This window comes from Mercurialis annua, linkage group LG2 (assembly GCF_937616625.2).
Source record: "Mercurialis annua linkage group LG2, ddMerAnnu1.2, whole genome shotgun sequence".
Lineage (NCBI taxonomy): Eukaryota > Viridiplantae > Streptophyta > Magnoliopsida > Malpighiales > Euphorbiaceae > Mercurialis > Mercurialis annua.
This window is the reverse complement of record NC_065571.1, coordinates 11,922,263-11,944,143: the sequence shown is the minus strand read 5'-3', so window position 1 is coordinate 11,944,143 and position 21,881 is coordinate 11,922,263. Positions and strand designations below refer to the sequence as shown.

Below are 21,881 nucleotides of genomic sequence, written 5' to 3'. Positions count from 1 at the left end.
ACCTTTTTTTAACATGTTGTTTGTTCACATTTGTTATATTCATCTGCAATTGCGCAACCCAAAATCAACTGACAAGGAAAAGTCACAATTTGTGTTGGATGCAATGTCTGTGAAAAGGAAGCATATAACACATGGTGGCAATTTTGATCCTAGTTTCAATGGAAAACTCAGAAAATTGATTTTGGATCAAACCAACATGTATAGTGAATTTTTTTTATTCAAGACTTATGTGGAGAATCAATTTTATATGAATTTTTAATAATTAGTCCTAAATCCTATGTCAAAAAAATTAACTTTTCAAAGGGCCGAGAAATATGAAATAAATTGACCTTTTTGTAACCCACTGAACGTGGCAATAAAAAAATGTATGGATTAAAAATTAGTTTTTGAGATATATATTTTTGAAGGAATTGGACGAACGAAATATCGCCACGTAAAAATAGTTATAAAAGATAAATTAAAATAGTGCTATGTAATTCTCCTTTTTAATTTATTTTTTATACCCACTAAACGTGGCAATTAAAAAATATATGGATTAAAAATTGTTTTTTGAAATATATACTTCTGAAAGAAAATTGGACGAATAAAAAATATTGCCACATAAAAAGAGTTATAAAAGATAAATTAAAACGGTGAGCTAAAAAAGCACTTTTTCTTTCTTTCAGAATTTGGTGAAGTGAGAGTATTGTGCTACATACCTCACTTATAATTATCATTTTTATTTTTTAGTCCTTCTCTCTCAAACTGCTCCCCCCACAAACCCTAAAGCTCCACCCGCCGCACATCTCATGGGAGGTGATTCTTTGACCAATTTTTGGTCAAAAATCACCTCCCCACCTTCTAAATTTCTATATCTTTCAATAAATAAATGGTATCCCCATATATCTATGTCTTTATCTTTTTATTCTCTTCTCCTTTATGGTTCCATCTACCCTATATGGGTTCTATTCACCCTAAATGGGTCATTCTTCTTCAAATGGGAAGCTTTACAAGGTATTTGCTCTTGATTTCAACATGAAATCTTAACACTTATAATCCGAATTTTGCATCCTTCAATCGCTTGGTGGTTCTTCGTTTAGAAGCCGATCAGAACAAGCGCCGACAAAATTTGAATTTTCTTATGCTTCCTTTTGCAAGATTAGTTTGTAAATTTAATTTTTACAGCTTGAATATTACTCCCGACGATATGTGTAAATCTAAGGATTTCTTGTTGTAATTTTTAGATTTATAAATTTGTACCTATTTATCTAGATTTATTTTTAGATCTAGATTTTTGATATTTTATTTTGGCTGACACATTATGTAGTCAAATAGCCTCTGTTTTGTAATTTTCTAGTCCCATTTACGTGGCTAGATTTGAGACTCTCGTAGTCGTTTTCTAATCTATAGATGAAACCATCTTCCGACAAAAAAAAAGAGTATTGTGCTACATGATATAGCATGTCATTGATTATAAGCCTTCATTTGTTTAGTTCTCAATAGAAAATCTCTTGCAGTGGAATGTGTGTACAGATCAAACCCAAATAGGCCTTCATCTGTTTAGACTCAATTTTAGACATTACATTGAAATCAATCAAGATATAATAAAATTCAATTAAATTAGTCAAAAATACTATGTAAATACAGCTTTCTAATTTTCAGCAGATAAAGAGATTAGTTTATTGAAAGAATTCAAACACCATTAATGTAATTATAACACAATCTAAACACATTTTGGAAAAATTCCTAAACTTCAGCTCGGTACAATCTGATCCTTACACTTGTACAATTGATACAAATAAGTCCTATCCATTTATATTAGGAAAAGGGCCGACTTGCCCTGATTTTATAATTTTAAGAGTCGGGTTGCACCGAATTAGAGCTTAGAAACATAAATTTATTTTGGACAAAGTTAAAGGGCATATCAATACATTTTGCATATACCTCTTAATTATTTGCTGTAGCTACTGTCTTCACAACTTAAGCTTTCTTGATCTGAACTTAAACTTTTCCTGCAATCATATAAGTCTTAAATATGACTGTCCTAACAACATCAGAGCCTCCCCAAGCATTCTCGAACCGCTTAACAACATTTTCCGACAGCAAATCCACACCTTGATCCTTAGCAGTATTGACAGCGGACCATGATCTTAACAGCCCCAACATTCCCTCAAAAGACATCTGCTTCGGCATGTCTAATATCTTCGGCTGCCCTTCGCATCCTACGCCCACACTTTCAAAAGGAAATGGAAGTGTCTTGTAACAATCGAATGCGATCTTGGCCTTGGGACTCCAGAACGGAAGCGTACTTTCGTAGAATCGCTGCATGACGGGATCAAATTCTGAGTTAACTTGGATGATATTGTATGTCCAAACTGCAATGATGCCTCCTGGATTTCGCAGCAGACGTTTAACTTGAGAGTAGAACCTTTCCAGATCAAAATAATGTACCGCTACCGATACTGTCACTAGATCAACTGAGTTTTCGTCCCCGATTAAGGATATTATTTCATTGTCGGACATTGATGATGGGGTGTGGAAGTATTGAATTCGAGGATCGTGAATGGCATGCTTCAATTGTTCTTCACTTATGTCAGTTGCAATTACTTTATCATAATGTTGTGCAATCTGCAGAAAGCAACATATATAGATATCAAAATGAAAACTTCTCAAGTGCGATTCTTCGACATTTGTTTCCGTTTTTAAAAACACTTCTTAAACTCTAAAACTTTATATCTATAAAAAATTCTTATGAGAAAAAAATAATACCGTTTTACTATTTTCAGCATTTCTTGTTTCAGTGTTTTCATTTTCGTGCAACATAGATAAAAAAACAATCTCTGCTGTTCTAATAGTCATTTTTAAAACAATAATTGCGTTATTTTAAACTAGGACAACCCAATTGGGACAGAAGGAGTAATAATTATTAATTGAAATCAGTTGATCATAATATTTAACAAACTGCAAATACTTAGGGGCCGTTTGGTTTAAGGTTGGGAATGGGAATCAGAATGGGAATCGGAATGAGAAGGAATGGGAATGGGAATGATTGATTTCAGTTTTTGTTTGGTTCAAAGTGTAGGAATGGGAATGGGTAAATTTAATAAAAAAATTATTTATTATTTATTTAAAAAAATTATTTTTTTAATTTTTTATATGAAAAAATTATTTTTTTAAAATTATTTTTTAAAAAAAAATAAAAAAATTATTTTTAAAAAAAATTAAAAAAATATTTAAAAAAAAATAAAAAAAATTATTTTTTAAAAGATAAAAAAATAAAAAAATATTTTTTAAAAAATATTTTTCTTTAAAAAAATATTTTTTTTATTTTAAGTATATTTTTTAAAATTTAAAAATAATTTTTTAATAATAATATATTTATTATTTATCATTAGAATATTTTTTTAAATTTTGATTTCCATTTCTAAAAGTTCATTTCCATGGGGTAAGGGGGGAATGGGTGATTCTCATTAAAGGGGTAATCACATTTCTATTACTGTGTAATTTGACAAAACAAACACAAATCTATCTATATACTTATATAATTGAGAGGACCAACGGAGCCTTCTCATTGATTCTCACCAAATAGAGCAATATTAGAGTTTCCAATTTTTTTAAACTATTTCAATTTTATTTAATTTTTAAATTAAAAGTTAAAACTAAAAGATAATTCATATTAGTTCCCACTTCTCTTAAAATACTCATTTATCATAAATTAATTTTTTTAAACTACTTCAATTTTATTTAATTTTAAAATTAAAAGTTAAAACTAAAAGATAATTCACATTAGTTCCCACTTCTCTTAAAATACTCATTTATCATAAATTTTATCATAAATTTTAACATCCTAACCTAAATGAACGACCTAATTTATCACTATAAATACAGCATAATTTCATGAGAATATTAGTAACGGAGCCCTCTCATTGATTCTCACTAAATAGAGCAATTTTAGAGTTTCCAATTTTTTTAAACTACTTCAATTTTATTTAATTTTAAAATTAAAAGTTAAAACTAAAAGATAATTCACATTAGTTCCCACTTCTCTTAAAATACTCATTTATCATAAATTTTATCATAAATTTTAACATCCTAACCTAAATGAACGACCTAATTTATCACTATAAATACAGCATAATTTCATGAGAATATTAGTATGATACTGCCATAATTAGAGGCGTGAAGACCGAACTTCAGCTTGGATCAGGTACTGATTTCTTATTTGTTTCTGTTCCTTTAGCATTTACTGAACAATTACTTTATTAGTTAAACATGTATGTGTACCATTTTTAGACTTCTTTGAGTTTTTTAACTGCTGAGTTTCTTAATAAGAAACATTTAAATTGTATAAATTTATCAATCTATAATTGTTTTAAACTCTCTTTTAGTTCGCCGACATGATCACTTTAGTTCGTTATTTTGTTCGGCAGGTGGAATTCTCTTCACCGAATAGTACTTCAGCTATACCCACACTAAATGCTTTTAATTTATATAAATTCTTTTTTTGTTAAATAGATAAGATCAATCTTGAGACTTATATGTAAATTCTCACCTTTTAAAAATACTGATCAATTTACGTCATTATCTTAAATGAGTTTGTAGTTTATGTAAATTTATCAACCTATATGTTTACTTTTGTCTTCTCTTTTTTATTCGTCTTTTTTATTTGTACCTTATTTGTATATGTATACTAAATGATGATCTTGATTGTTTGTGTAGGTATAGATATTGCTTCACAGATTGCAGTAGTTGTGGAAATTCCCCTAAATTACCGAGATGTTGCAAATAGTGTTAGTTCTTAAGTGAATATTTAAGAAAAGTACATATAGATTCCCTTTTTGTTAAAAAAATCGATGGTGAATTTTCCTTTTCTGTTCTCTCTCGCTCTTTTAATGTGGGTTGTTTAATTGTTATAAATTAAGGTTAGATAGTATGATCAATAAATTTCTAATAAGTTTTGCTTTATATTAATTATGAATCAGTACTTTATAGTTGTGGCATCTTTTCGCATTGGGTGCTTAGAGCATCTCCAATGGGATGCTACTTTTTCTGCTAAATTTAGCATGAAAAAGTGGTAAAATGTTATAGATAGCATAGCATTTCAAATTTTACTCCAATGCAAAAAGTTAAAAAAAATATTATAATTATTTATTAAGATAATTATCTCATAATTTTATTAATTGCTAATTATTTAATAATTTTTTTAATTAAATATTTTAAACTAAAATTTATGTAATATTTTTTTTAATTTAATAATGAGCTTTTCAGAAGATATAATTAAAAGAATCGATGAATTATATAAAAATAAATTATTTAATTTTTTTATTATATAGATATATGGTCTACTATTAAAAAATCAAATCGATGTTGTAAAATTAAATAGAAGCACAAAATTTAAAATGAAAAAAGTTAAAAAAATAAAAAAAGTAGGTTAAAATAATAAATACAAAAAATAACTGTGGTAAAATTGTAATTAATAGTGAATTGCTATTGGTTGTTGAATTTTAGCATATGCTATAATCTGTGCTAAATTTAGCACGTGATATAGCATATGCTAAATTTAGCACAAACTATAGCACTGCATTGGAGATGCATTTTAAAATTAAATGTTAAATTATGGCATTAACACTTCATTTTAGCATTGCATTGGAGATGCTCTTATATGCTTATCATAAATATGGAAATTTTATTTATTTATTTGTTGCTTGAACAGAAGATGGAATTAATTCTTAATGTTTTTATAACTACGGATATGAGGATGCGATTGTGGTGATAATGAAGAACCTCGCACATCTAAAAATACAACAAACCTGATGATATATTCATTAAAATACATGCATTAAAATTTGTTAACTTAAATTTTAGAGACACATAAAAACTTTATCCAAACTCTAAAACACTTAGAGTTGTTGCATATTGGACTAATTCAAAACGGAACCAACTAAAGATCAACATTTTTTTCAAAATCATATCCAAATCCATCAATTTAAACCGTAATAAAATAACTTATACATATTGATTTCGTATGCAGTAAAAAGACTCTTTCAAAAAATCAAAAAACTAAATGAATTTAAATTTCAAGTATGAATAGATTGTGCGGTTTAGTTTAAATTTTAAAATTTCACTTTTTACCATCAAAACAGTTTTATTATTAAATAAAATTTCTTAAATATTCTTATTGTCTTTTGACGGATTCTTAAATATTATAAATACAATTTATATAAGTTTCTTAATTTATTCATAATATATATGAACTTTTTAATGTATTCTACAAGTGAATTTTTTTTATTTTTGTTCATTAAATTTGTTTGGGGAAAAGGTGCAAAAATGACCCTAATGTATAGCCCGTGTCTCATGTTGGCACCTCATGTATTTCGGATCTCAAAAAGGACCCTAACGTCTTGAAAAAGTGTCAAAAAGGACCCTTCCGTTAACATTTCCGTTTAAGGCCGTACACATTTATATTTAACGTCGTCCATGTTTTGTGTTTTTTTGATACTTTTTCGCAACGTTAGGGACATATTTGAGATCTGAAATACATGAAGTGCCAATAAGATACATGAGGTATACATGAGGGTCATTTTTGCACCTTTTCCCAATTTGTTTGTAATTGATTGTTTTATATCATGGAATTAAATTGTTTCCTTTCAGATAATGATATACTTAAACAATTTGATTTATTTTTTATAGAGTTTTAGGTTGTTTAATTTACTGTATTCTATTCATCCAAATTTGCTTTTACTGTTGCAATTTAAAATTTAGTTTTTTATGTATCACCGGGTAGCAATGCATGTTACAGGAAAAATGGAAGATTCCTATTGCTTAGATTTAGAGTATGTATAATTGTTTGGCCTAATGTCTTAAAAAACCCCGACCTTTTAGCCCCTTTTCAATCATACCCTGACGTTGAAAATTTGTCAATTTTACCCTATTTTGCATTTTTGTGTTTCAATTGTACCCTGAAAAATTAAATTAACGTCTTTTGCGTTTGGAAATTTGTTTAAAACATTCTCCATATCTCGTATATATTAATTATATATTTTTAAAATTTATTTAAATTTAGTTAAATTAATTAAGAATTTAAATTAGTGTTAATTTGATTATAGTTTTTAGTTAGTTTTTAAAAATAAAGGACTTATTTGTACTTTTTTGAATAAAAAAGAATTTAATTTCATGTTTAGACTTAACTAATTGAATGATTTCATCATTTAAGTAAAAAAATTAACAAAAATTAAAATATTGGGGTACAATTGAAAACGGAAAATTCAAAAGTGGGTAAAATTGACAAATTTTCAACGTCGGGGTGGAATTGAAAAAAAGTTTAAAGGTGAGGGTTTTTTGAGTGATTAGGCCTAATCGTTTTTTGTATTCAGTTCTTTTTTTTTCACTTATGGCTTTTGTTATCTTGAAATATTAAAGAGAACTTTCTAATACTATTACATCCGTATACGGTTGATTAATTTTTCATTAGAGTGAAAACATGTTACATGGTTATGTGATGTTTTGATGACTTTTATTTTATAAAAATTGAGTTATGCTTTAAATTTTTTGGTGTTGATAAGTTTTTAATTGACTTGCCTTGATGTTTTTTTTAATAGAAGCCTTGATGTTTATTATATTTTACAGTAAATGGGCTTCGATATATTTACGAGTAAAAATAATAACCACGCAAATAAACAAGTGTTTTAATTGGATCAAAATAGATGCTAAACAATATTAATTAGGCAGTTGTTGTCTGTGGAATTTTTTTTAAATTTATTTAAAATATTATTATACAATTACCAAAGTTGTGGAAAATGAGTTTGAATTTTATAATTCTCTCTCACTATAAAGTACCTACATTTCTTTTCCGTAAATCTTTTATAGACGAATAGCATTATTATTTTGGGTGGTGTTCTTGATATCTCGCATGAGTCGTGCTCTTTTAGATTATTTTCAAAGAAATGAGATATTAAAATACGTCAAATTAATAACTATTAATATTTGATCCATTATAAAAGTAGTAACATGTAAATTTTGGGGGGGAGGGGGGGATTAATTAAAAAAGAAATAAAATTTCAACACAAAAACCTATATAATTGTAAAATGTAAAAAAAAATATCATAAATATCCAACATTTTAAAATAATTAAATATTATAATTACTATAATAAATTTCATTTTACTTAATGCATGGTAAAGCTCAACTTCTTCTAATAAAAAATCCTCCAGTTTTCATGAAAAATTTACTTAATAATAATAAAAAAAAGATGTCATTATATAAACAACAATAGGATATACACTGAAATGTTCTCTTTTATCTTAGTGGGAGGTAGAGTTGATAAGCAAATTAATATAAGCAGAGGTAGCTATGTATTAAAAATTGGTGGTCAAAACTATTATGAAATAGGATCATTGAAGGCACTCTCAAGAAAAAAATCAGTTTTGTACAGTTATATATACATGACACACAACTAAGAAAAAAAAATGAAAAATTGAATTTGAATTTGTATCGTAAATATTCATTATCTTATAACAATTCATTACTAGGATTAGAATAATATATAATCTTAAAATTGAATGTAATTTACATAATTAAGAAAATTAAATGAAAAAAATGTATCGTATATATTCATTATCTTAAAATAATTCTTTACTACGATTATTAGAATATATTTTAATTTATTATAGATCGTGAATTTTATTTTTATAAATTATTTAGATTAGTTTTTCCAATTTAATTATATTTAAATTATATTTAAATTTAATTCCGCGCAAATGCGCGGGCTTACGACTAGTATATTATATAATTGAGAGGACCAACGGAACCCTCTCATTCATTCTCACTAAATAGAGCTCTCTCATCGTTTCCAATTTTTTTAAAACACTTATTTTAATTTAATTTTAAATTTAGAGAATATGATTCATAATTTAAATCAACTTCCTAAGAAAGTAAAAGGTCCTAATTTATATCAGAAAAATTATTGCACACAACCGTTGCGCCATGTCATTCGTGCAACAAACCAATTGTGCGTTAGCCATGTGGAAAATTGAATGATAAAAAAAATAAGTATTAATTAAAAGATTCCCTATCGCAAATGCTCATTGGCTTGATGTAAAAATGACGTGGCGCAACGGTTGCATGGGATAAACACTCTTTATATCAACGTTAGTTCAGTTCAGTAATTTTACATCGATTTCTGTAACATCAACTTCCTAACAAGCATTCCACTCATATGAATTTCATCAACTTCCTAATATTATTTTCTGTATTTTTTTTCAACTAAGCAGCTCCTTAACATAGTTGTTTTGGTTATTCTCTTGGAATGCACCAATGGTTATGTTTCGGCTTTGTTGAATTTGAAACATACATCCAGCTCCAAAAAATGAGTTACTTTTAAATTTTTATAATGAATTTTTAAGTCTTATAATTTTTTTTAATAAATGGATAAATTTTGTCCATACTTTTGAATTACGATTTTTCTTAAAACAATTAAATTTCTTAATGAGTTTTTCAGTTTATATAAACTCATCAGTTAATTTCATTATTTTTACCCTTTTTATTTTACTATTTTAAAAGTCTTAATGAGTTTTCCAATTTATTTAAATTAACCAATCTATTTAATTTTTTCTACCCTCTCTTTCTTTTTAAATCCCTTTCTTTTTATATGTTGCTAATTTCTAAGGAATTTCAGCTTCTATGAAAGAAGGCTTCTATCATTTTGATCATGTTTTTCAATGAAATGTAAATCCCTTTGTTTTAATATTCTTTTATTTTGTCGATCCAAAAAGATGATAAACTTTGTGGTGATGTTTTTGGAGTTCATATTATAATTTGATAACAATATAGATTAATCTAAATTTAATTAGTGTTGGTATGTAATTCTTATAACGATAAGGTGGTGATGTTTTTGGACATTTGAATAACAAGAATATTTTCACTTTTTATTAAAAGTTATTATAGTCATAATAACTATTTTACTAAATAAATATTCTTAATAATGGAATTTAAATGAGGACCTTAGCATGTGTTATTAAAATATACGAGGAAAAATATAAATACAAGCATTAAAATTATAAAATAATCAATTATTGCAATTAATTTGGATTCGAATCAAATAGAATAAAATTTTACACATAAAACTTTAATTTTATTAGTTTATAGATTATTTAAATTACCTTTATTTTTTGTAATTTTATCTAATAGTTTTTTTTATCTATATATAGAAAAATCATTATCATTAGTATTAGTATTATTGTTAGTATTATTATGATTGATATGAAAAAATTATATTAGTTCTGTACAATTGTGCAAGCATACGACTAGCACTTAAATAATTGAGAAGAATAAACTCATGAGCTTTCAACTTAAATAAAACACTTATTTGATTTTAAAAGTTGTCATTGATAGATAATTTCTATTGATATTCTAATTTGAATAAATACTTATACGACGTGGACATTTTTGTGAATTATAAGTGTAAATAAAACACTTTTTTTATTTGTAAAAATTACGATTAATAAGTAATTTTTATTAGTTTTTCAAATTGAATAAAGTATATATATTTTAAATTTATAAGTTATAAAATACTAAATTTGTCCACTTTTTGTATGAATTTGTTTTAAAATATAATTATTAAATAGTTATCAATTAGGTTCCGTGCAAACGCACGGGCTTACGACTAGTACTTATATAATTGAGAGGACCAACGGAGCCTTCTCATTGATTCTCACCAAATAGAGCAATATTAGAGTTTCCAATTTTTTTAAACTATTTCAATTTTATTTAATTTTTAAATTAAAAGTTAAAACTAAAAGATAATTCATATTAGTTCCCACTTCTCTTAAAATACTTATTTTAATTAAAAAAATTATCATAAATTTTAACATCCTAACCTAAATGAACTATCTAATTTATCACTATAAATATATCATAATTTCATGAGAATATTAGTTTCATACTGCCATGTTTACGTTGTTCTTCCTCTTATTATTTTTCTTTGTATTCATTCTCTTTTCCCTGCTTTGATTTCCAGCAGCTAGAGTTTTATTTTTGTTCATTAAATTTTTTGTAATTGATTGTTTTATTTACATGGAAAGTGTTTCCTTTCAGATAATAATATACTTATATAAATGATTTGATTTTTTTTTATAGAGCTTTAGATTGTTTAATTTTCTGTATTCTATTCATCCAAATTTGATTTTACTGTTGCAATTTGAAATTTAGTTTTTTTGTATTACCTGGTAGTAATGAATGTTGGGGGAGAAATGAAAGATTCTTATTACTTAGATTTAGAGTATGTAAAATATTTTTTCATATTCAGTTTTTTTTCTTTCACTTATGGCGTTTGTTATCTTGAAATATTAAATAGATGCTCAATTTTCTAATATTATTACATTCGTATACGGTGCATTAATTTTTCATTAGAGTGAAAACATGTTACATGGTTATGTGATGTTTTGATGACTTTTGTTTTATAGAAATTGAATTAAGCTTTAATATTTTTGTCGTGTTGATAAGGTTTTAATTGACTTGCCTTGATGTTTTTTTTATAGAAGCCTTGATGTTTATTATATTTTGCAGTAATTGGGCTTCGGTATATTTAAGAGTAAAAATAATAACAACGCAAATAAACAAGTGTTTTAATTTGATCAAAATAGATGTTAAAAAAAATTAATTAGGCAGTTGTGTGTTGTCTGTGGAATTTAATTTGAATTTATTTAAGATATTATTATACAATTACCAGAGTTGTAGAAAGTGAGCTTGAATTTTATAATTCTCCCTCACTATAAAGTACTTACATTTTTAGAAATTCTTTTCCATAAAATTAATAGACAAATAGCATTATTATTTTGGATGGTGTTCTTAAAATCTCGCATGAGTCGTGGGACTTTTTTAGATTATTTTTATAGAAATGAGATACTAAAATACGTCAAATTAATAACTATTAGTATTTGATCCATTATAAAAGTAGTAACATGTAAATTTCCGGGGGGTGGAATATCAATTAAAAAGAAATAAAATTTCAACACAATAAACCTATAAAATTATAACATGTAAAAAAAGATATCATAAATATTCAAAGTTTTAAAATAATTAAATATTATAATTACTATAATAAATTTCATTTTTCTTAATGCATGGTAAAGTTCAACTTCTTCTAATAAAAGATCCTCCAGTTTTCATAAGAAGTATACTTAGTAATAACGAAAACAAAAAAAAGATGTCATTATATAAACAACAACAGGTGATACAATGAAATGTTCTCTTTTACCTTAATGGGAGGTAGAGTTACTAAAAAAATTAATATGGGTAGAGATAGCTATGTATTAAAAATTGGAGATCAAAATTATTATGAAATAGGATCATTGAAGGCACTCCAAAAAAAAATCGATTTTGTGCAGTTATATATACATAATACACAAAATGAAATTAATAATAGAATGCAATGTGTAGGAGGTGAGGAAATTGCAGACGATTTTGATGTTGAAATTAACAAAGGGTTGCGTGATTTGTTGATATTCATATGCCAAGTCTTTCAAAATGACAAAAGATCAATATCAGTCAAAAAAAATCTTTGATGTCCGTCTTTGATTATTTAATACAAGAGAAAGATAGTAAGGTGTATACCACTCATACACCATCTGAAATGTCAACACTTATTGTTAACGATATTACATACTTAGTGGTGAAAGTATAATAAGAGATATTATAGTGGAACATATGAGATAAAGTTTACAGAGAATATCAGAACTTCATTTAAAGTTTATGTCTATGATGTATCCACTGATTTACATAATTAAGAAAATTAAATGAAGAAAAATATATCGTAGATATTCATCAGCTTAAAACAATTCATTACTAGGATTATTAAAATATATTGTAGTTTATTATAGATTGTGAATTTTATTTTTGTAAATTTTTTAGATTAGTTTTTCAAATTTAATCATATTTTAAATTATATTTAAATTTGATTCCGCGCAAATGCGCGGGCTTACGACTAGTATATTATATAATTGAGAGGACCAACGGAGCCCTCTCATTCATTCTCACCAAATAGAGCATTTTGGTGAGTTCCCACCTTTCTGAAAACACGTATTTAAATTTAATTTATAAATAACTATTTAACTTACACTAAACTTCTTAATTTATATAAAAACTTATTTTAATTTAATTTTTAATTGAGTATTTAACTTACCCTAAACTTCTTAATTTATATAAATTGTATCTTCACTTTAATTCATATAAACTGTTTTTTTTCCTCCGCCTACGTAGTTTAAAAAAGAGCAGATTTTTTATTTCTATTATTAGTTCTCAAAAGAAAAAAATCAAGGAGTCTAAACTATTTTTATTGGTATCACATTCGTCAGATCATTAAAGGTAAATTGTTTCATTGAAGGTTTCACCTTTTTGTTTAAATTAGAATTGAATATTTTTCAGCTTTTTGTTTAAATTAGATATTGAATATTTTTCTTATGCTATCTGTATCCTATAATTATATTCGGTAAATTTGTGTGGAATTGAGTTTTGATTAACTTCTTTACTAATGCATTGAAATTTTTGATCTCATTTATTTTTTCCTTCACTTTTTTTTCTCTTTTTCCTATTGTTTTTTACTTGGCACTAATTTAGAAAATTGTCTAATTTATTCCCAGTTAAAATGAATATATTTAACTATATTTTGTAATTTTGAGATTGGAAAATTTATTTGTAGGGATAGCTTTACAATTTTAGTATATTATTTTTTTGTTGATGTGTGTCTTCTTTGAATCACTTGATGAGCTTCGTCAATTTTTGTGTCCCGAAGAAAATGAAACATTGTAGAAATAAAATCTACGACAAGTAATTAGTAACTACAATATTTTTCACCCTTACTATTTTAATGCGTCATTATTTATTTTATTTTATTTAAAAATATTAAATATATATCAATTTTATCATAGTATCTATAAACATCAAAAAATATTGTATTTCGACTATTTTAATAATGTTATCATTAAATGATGATTGTGTAAAACATTAGCATTAGTAAGAGTTGTAGCCTGTAGGGATTGTTATAGTCTAATTTTGTATACAACAACAACTATAATGAGCAACAGTAGTTATCCTAACACATTAATTATATAAAAAAATTTAAAAAAGTTACTAAAAATGTAGTATTACTGAGGTAAAAAATTGATGAATTTTTAGAGAAGAATATTATATTGTTAACTTGTAAGTGTAAAAATAATAAATATACACTTGATCACTAATAACTAAAAAAAATCCTTATATTTCCAAATAGATTAGTTTGATTGGTTTAAGATTATTATAAGAACCAAAATCAGTTATATGTTAGTTTGATAATTTTCAAATGAAATAGATAAAAAAAAATTAATGTCTAGCAATAAAAATTAATATTCTATTTGAACTATTATTTAAATAATTAGTTTATTTTCATACAAAATAAAAATTACAGACATATTTTTAAATTAATTATTTATCATAAAAGTATTATATATGTGACAATAATGATTAACTAAAAATATAAAAAATAATTTATACAATTAATGAAAAATCCAATTTTAAAAATTATCAATTATATAAATAAACGTTAGAAATTACTACAAAATTAAGGAATATGGTCCATATGTAGCAAATTGTATTAGTTTATTAGTGTTGAATAATGAATTATCAAATATGTTCATAGAATAAAATAATACTAAATATGTGTTAAAATAATTAGTTTATTAACAAACTGTACTAACAATATTATTTTATTTTAATAATGTTAACATTAGCTGTATACAATTGTAATATGTTTTATCAGAAATACACAATAAACAATCAAACATTATTCACAATGTAAAAATTCAAAATTGTATTAATATAATAATTTAATATGTGTATGTTTATATGCTTATATAATTGAGAAGACTCACATAACTTTTTCATTAATTCTTATCAAATTAAATTTATCATAAATTATCACCAAATAAAGCCTTTTTATAAGCTTTTGTTTTTTTTCCAATCAATACAAGTTGTCGATGATTTATATGTTAAAAATTATTAAACATCCGCTAATAATGTACTATTTTTGGTGGGTTTTTTATTTATTATAGACATATTACTATATAATATTCATTATAATCATATAACTACATTAGTATTTTTATCATTAACATTACATTAATAAAATTTATATTGTTTTACCCACAATTTTAAAAAATAAAAAATTAAGATAAAAAAATAATTCTACTTAATTATTAATTATTTTATAGATTGTATTCAACATTTAAGATAAAAAAAAATAAGACAAATTTTAAAAAATAACAATTGAACTTTATAAATAGGATAAAGAGAATATTATTCTTGAAAGTATTTGGAGCTAAGCATGAAATATTTACAAAATTATAAGCTAATGTAAATATAAATTAAATAAATTTTTATAATATTAAAAATTTAAAAATAAAAAATTATGAATATTCAATATTTTAAAATAATTAATTACTGCAATTAATATAAAAAATTATTTTACTTAGTTTTATTATTTTATAGATTACGAATTTAATTTTGACATTTTTTTATATCAAAATTTTTTCAATAAAATATTATTAATATTGATTCCGCGCAAATGCGCGGGTTTACGACTAGTAATGAGAATCATTCCCATTTCCATTTCTATTCTCCCATTTTTTTACCCAACCAAACGGCCCCTTAATTGAATCAAAGGCACATCAACTGATCCATGAAGATCTGTCACATGATCATAACATGACAGATCTTCAAAGTACATACTGCAATTTGACAATAAAATTACCCAAATAAATCTAACTTCAAATTCAAGATAAGCCATTTTTGTTTAAGGATTTTTTTTCTTTCACTTCAAATAAAGAAACGAAAATCAATCCATATGGCAATTGAAAGTTAAAATAATTAAGATGCTGAGCAAACAAGAAATGAAGAGAGAAAACAAACGTTGATGGCTGCTTGGCCGTTGCCGGTGCCAACATCCCAAGCTAAAGAATGGTGAGACGTAAGAGCAGAGAGCATTGAAAACCATTTTTCAGGAAAATTTGGTCTTGCCTCTGCATAAATTGCTGCCTGCTTATCAAACAAACCTGCCATTTTTTTTACAGATTGGTTCTTTAATTTATTTTATATGTCTATATATAATAATACAAAACATAAAATATTAATAATAGTAATTAATTTTCATTTTAATTATCATATTATCGTCACCTGATTTTTGAAACTCATTGATAAATTCTTATTAATGCAGTTAATTCTTATGAGTTAAAAATTTTGAGGGTCACTCTACTTTCTTTAAGTTATAAAATGGTCACCAAATAATATTTTTGTGATTAGTAACTTCCGGCGATCACTAAATGAAATCCAATGACTTTTATTCTACATGGCTTGCTAGAAGCTGACTCACATCTTCCTCTTCGCCATGTCATTGTCCACGTCATTTTTATTGTTCCACATCATCATCTTCTTCCCTAATGTTTTCAACATTTTCTAATAAATACTAAAAAATAAAAATAAATTAAGCCAAATATCGTAAAAAGGCCAAACCTTTCACAAAAGTCCCGACCTTTCAATTTTGTCGATTTTGGCCAAAAACTGATTATTTGGTTTCACAAAAGTCTCGACCTTTCAATTTTGTCGATTTTGGCCAAAAATGGATTATTTAGTTTCACAAAAGTCCTAACCTTTCAATATATGTGCATGCCACGTAGGGACATAGACAAAATTGAAATCAAATTGAGAGTTGGCCACAATTGAAACCAAATAAACAGTTTTTGGTCAAAATTGACAAATTGAAAGGTCAGGACTTTTGTGAAACTTTTATGAAAGGTTTAACCTTTTTATAACATTTGGCCAATAAATTATAGTAAACACCAAAACAATCAAAAATCATTTTTCTTTTTCGAATTCTCAAATCCAGACGAATCTGGGTTCAAATCCAGACAATTTCTTTGTCTGGGTTTGAACCCAAACGAAGGAGACAGATCTCCTTCGTTTGGGTTCAAACCCAGACGAAGAACTCGTCTGGGTTCATCCCCGGACGTGTTCTTCGTATGGGTATGAACCCAGACGAAAGAGACGTGTTCTTCATCTGGGTTTGAACCCATATGAAGAACGAACCCATCTGTTCTTTCCCTTCAAACCACTATGGAGGGTAGGTGATTTTACACTTTCGTTACTATCAAAAGATCATCAGATTCAAGTCTCAGTCTCTAGAGAACAGCAGATTTCAGGGACTGCAAGTCAAGACTATTTTCAAGATTTCAAGATTAATGATATTGCTGATAAAGAGGAAAACAGTAAGAGGAGTTTCATTGATTTCTTGAAAGACTTTGATAAATCTGGTTCTGTTTATGAGACTTTGAAATGGTTATGTTTCTGATGTTCTTGATGCCAAAAAATGAATGAATTTGTTTTTATTTTATATTAATGTGTTTTTTCTATTTTTGGTGTTTATAAAAAAATGAATTCTATTAAAATTGATTCCGTAAGATTTAGTATTAATTCCGTAAAAATTTGTAAAAATTTGTAAAAATTGATTCTATAAACAAATTAAGTTTAATAGATTTTTTTTTTTTTATATTTAATGGAGAAAAAATGAAAAATTTAAAGAAGAAGACGATGACATGGCAAAGGGACAGACGTGATTCAGCTTCCGGCAAGCCATGTAGGATAAAAGTCACCGTATTTCATTTAGTGATCGCCGGAAGTCATTCATTACAAAGTGCAGTTATCATTTAGGAACAAAAAATTGTTCAGTGACCATTTTGTAACTTAGGAAAAGTTGAGTGACCCCCAGAATCTTTAACCCAATTCTTCTTCTACTGACGACAGGAATGCCAAAGTAATTCTAGTGGATATTCATGCACTAATTCTCCACTTCTTGGGAATTAAATTTTAATTTATTAAACGAGATTGTAATTGGGTGACCTATTTAATGGCTAAAAAGCCTTTCTGAATGATTACATTTGCAATAATCACTATTCACTTTCTGATTGGATTATTCAGTGTTTTTGAGTAGTCATTTACTTTTATATCGAACTCTACTTCTATCAATGAAAATTAGCCCTATGATAAAAAAATATTTATTTATTATGTTTTTTTATTAAAAAGATAAATAATATATATATTTTTTAAAAAATTAACTTATTGTAAAATTTTAAATTTTATCTTGGATGGCCTCATATTTAAAGTGTTAATTACTATTATCCCATGGAATTTTGTCCGAAAAACTACCTCCCCCATAAATTTTAAAAAACGATGATTGTCCTCCTTATTTCAGCTAACTAAAACACTTTTGTGGAAGGGGTTTTTAGTTAAAAAAACACAATATGAGCGGGTAAATAGTCGTTTTGAGAACTCATAGGGAAAATAATATTTCGAAACAAATCTCATGAGGTTAGTAGTAATTATACCTATTTTAAAATACTTAGAACATCTCTGAAGATTTTCTTTGTCATTTTATATATAATAAAAAGCATTTTACAAAATATAATTGTTTAGACTTTCTAATATTGATTCTTTAATTTATTTTATATAGATAAAAAATAATAAAAAATATTAAAAATGAGTAATATTAACTACTTTTTGTTTTTGTTTTTTGATAATTAACTACTTTTTGTTTTGATTGATTGATTTATTTATTATATTGAATGAAAAATAATTAACATATATTTTTTTTTGTAATATATACATTTCGATCACATTCAACTTCCTATCGAAGACTGTTTAGCTTGTCGTAACGGTAGAAATGTCCCGTTTATTCATGTTAGAAGAGATTATAACCAAGTTGCGCACTCTCTAGCTAAATGAGATGTATTTCTCGGTAAGGATCGCTTGTTTGACGGAGGTGTTCCTTTTCCGGTCGATGAGTTTGTTTCTGTTACTCAATTTCTAATAAAGCAATTTTCCTCAAAAACAATTAAAATAATTATTTTAGTTTTATTAAAAAAAATTAAAATTAGTCTTGACTCGAGGGGGTTAATAAAAGCATCTTTATAATTTTCAAGTTTATAAAACATATAAAGGAAAACAATATTTCTGAAATAATTATCCTCCAATTAGCATAATAGAAATAGATACTTGACCAATGGGGGTTGGTTCAAGTGGTAAGCGGCTTGATATCGCTTAAGCAAGGTCTCGGGTTCGAGTCCTTGTGAATGCAGAAAATTCCCACTGGTAGACTCACCCACCATGCCAGGTGCGCGACGCGGGTCGGATCCGGATTAGTCAGGGCGAAGCCTTGGAAACCGGATGGGCTTACCAAAAAAAAAAGAAATAGATACTTGGATCGTCTAAAAGACAAACAGTTATTAAAAATTAGGGTTTGGCTATGCAGTAGAAAAGGTTGAATCTTGAAAGAAGCAAAAGAATCTGAAAAAACAAAAACACAGAGGAGATGTTTGAATTCTTGCCTGAAGAGATTGTAGTTCAAATATTAAGCAGATTGCCTGCCAAGTCTGTTTTGAAATTTAGTTGTGCTTGCAAGTTATGGAATTCTATCATCAAAAACCCTAATTTCATCCCTACTTTCTCATCAAACAAACATCACCCTTGCATCTTTATTCTTCACTATGATGGGCGAGACTTAAAATACAAATACTCTATGCGTTTTGACGACGAAGATTTCGATGAGTACCTGTTTCTCCAACCAGTTTGCAACCCACCCGACGAAGTCGGTGAAGTGATCGGCTCGAGTGGTGGTCTTGTCTGCCTCTGCTATCAAAACAGCCGCATAGATAAGCTCATTATTTGTAACCCTTGCATTAGAAAATCCTTGGTGATACCTAAATATAGTGCTCATCCTTTTGGTTGGATTCGCAATAAATTAATGGGGTTTGGGTTTGATTCAAGAACCAACGATTACAAATTATTTTTGGCTCACTTAGCTATAGACTCTATTACTAACGTGCTTCTATATTCACTCAATTCTAATTCTTGGAAGAAAATTACTATTACTAGTGTTGGTCGCAACTATATTTTTTAAAACTTCATTGCGCAATTCAAGAATCTTTAAAGCTTCTGCAAAATGGTTGGTTCAATCTTGTTCATTGCGCAATTCAAGAATCTTCCTAATTCAACTGAACTACAACTCTCAAATGCCTAAGCAAATGTTTAAAAGTAGACAATAGTCTTAGTTTATGTATGCTTCACTGCGCAATTCAAGACTCTTCCTAATTCGCCATCTCTTTTCTTTTTCGGAAAATGTTTTTGAAACTCTAGAACTCTATATTTATTATCTATAGCCGTCTAGAAGTTTACATGCATCGACACTGCAATCTCTTCGCCTTTATGAACTAATTCTTGCACTTTAGCAGCTCCAAATTCTTTTACCGAGTTTGTTTTTCGAGTAATGGCATCAACCTTTCTAAACTGAACACTGTCAGATTAAATGCTAAGCAACTTCAGGATTGTATGGATCAATTAGCATAAAACTAGAAAGAAATTACATATCACCTCTGATACTACAGTTTCAATCCTTTTCCTTGCTTGACATTATTAAACTCCTTGGTAGCATCCTTACACCTTGAATCTCCTTCTTTCTCTAACGCCCTTGGTGACTCATTTAATTATCGCGCTGTGGAAAGGAGAGACGTGATCAAAGCTCCTATGTGTTCGTCCAGATAAAAACGACAACATCCAAAATAAGTTGCATGACAGACTACCTTTTCGCTTGTTTGTCAACCAATACGCTATCCAGTTTCTTGTCCAACATACTCTAATTACTTAGCTTTGCTTTTAGCTCCTTGTAATCTTTTTCAGTGGATTTTGCAGAATTTACGTACTGTTGGAAGCATTACAAATTACAATGTTTTGGCAAGGACATTGCATAGAGCTAATCTAAAGCCAGTTCAACATAAAAAGCTACATGAATGTGCAGGAGGATAGTATATTTTGATTATTAAGGCCGTAACCTTTCCTAAACCATAGACATTCGATGGAAATACTTATGTGTTTGAGAGAAAATTTGTTTCCTGCAGCTGATTGAAGTGCTTTGCCATTTATTGAGAGTCTGAAAAATAGGACATAAAAGAAACATTGATTAATTACTTATTTTCCCAACGGAACTCGTACATACTGTAAATTTTCAGTCTCACGTCATGCTTCAATAATGTGAATTTACGAGAACATCTCGCAGAATTTCTTTTACAGTGTATACTCTGTTTAAACCAAATCATATCTATGCTAAAAACACAAACACTAAGATTGTGGATCGCTTTACAAACTTTAAAAGTTAAAATTACATAACAGCGTTAAAACTACATTTGATCCATCAAAAATCTGCAACATGCAAGCCCGGATCATTGAAAATTTGATGAAGCGAACATAAACCGACAACAAAAAAACTTGAATCTTCACAAAAACTTGAACGACACAAGAAACATAATTAAACGAGATCAACATAAAATATTAGACACACATCACAACCAAAACTCACCTCCAAAGCTATTTCATTGTATCCAACCCATGTTAGAACACGGTTGTAGTCATGTTATTGTTGATAAGCAACGTTCCACAAGGTCTAGCTATGCAGGTTTGGACACCGCCTTCTCCTCCTCAGGTCCTTAAAATTAACTTAGATGCTGCAGATTTTGTTGACAGAAACTTCTCTATTATGAGTGTAGTGTGTAGAGATTATTCTGGTGCACTTTTACGTAGTGGAGTGTCAATTTTGCATGGAATTTTGAATGCTGGATTAGTCGAAGCTTGTGTAGTTCACTTTGGTTTAAATGTTATCTGTAGACTGCTGAATCCCGAGAAAGCCTTCGATCACATTCAACTTCGTATCGAAGACTGTTTAGCTAGTTGTAATGGTAGAGATGTTTTGTTTATTCAAATCAGTAACCAAGTTGGGCACTCACTAGCTAAATGGGATGTCTTCTTTGGTAAGGATGACGAAAGTGTTTCCTTTC

General features: G+C 27.3%; 2 protein-coding genes across 2 annotated transcripts; one reads left to right on the top strand and one right to left on the bottom strand.

Annotated features, from left to right (window-relative positions):
* Positions 1 to 1,731: 1,731 nt before the first annotated feature.
* On the bottom strand, positions 1,732 to 16,093 carry LOC126666902 (uncharacterized). Its single transcript, XM_050359807.2, has 2 exons — positions 15,916 to 16,093; positions 1,732 to 2,607 (listed from the first exon to the last, which is right to left on the bottom strand). Exons 1-2 carry the CDS (start codon positions 16,063 to 16,065, stop codon positions 1,981 to 1,983), a joined length of 777 nt encoding a protein of 258 aa, XP_050215764.1. The 5' UTR covers positions 16,066 to 16,093; the 3' UTR covers positions 1,732 to 1,980.
* A 3,273-nt stretch (positions 16,094 to 19,366) lies between these two features.
* Positions 19,367 to 19,954, top strand: LOC126668184 (putative F-box protein At3g16210). The gene has a single exon (XM_050361395.1). The coding sequence runs from the start codon at positions 19,367 to 19,369 to the stop codon at positions 19,952 to 19,954; it is 588 nt and encodes a 195-aa protein (XP_050217352.1).
* The last annotated feature ends 1,927 nt before the right edge of the window (positions 19,955 to 21,881 follow it).

What these genes read in the sequence shown, in the direction of transcription:
- LOC126666902 (XM_050359807.2), bottom strand. Translation starts at nt 16,065, where the DNA reads ATGGCAGGTTTGTTTGATAAGCAGGCAGCAATTTATGCAGAGGCAAGA. An exon ending in ACGGCCAAGCAGCCATCAAC is followed by an intron (nt 2,608 to 15,915) that starts GTTTGTTTTCTC and finishes TGCTTTCTGCAG; the next exon opens with ATTGCACAACATTATGATAA.
- LOC126668184 (XM_050361395.1), top strand. Translation starts at nt 19,367, where the DNA reads ATGTTTGAATTCTTGCCTGAAGAGATTGTAGTTCAAATATTAAGCAGA.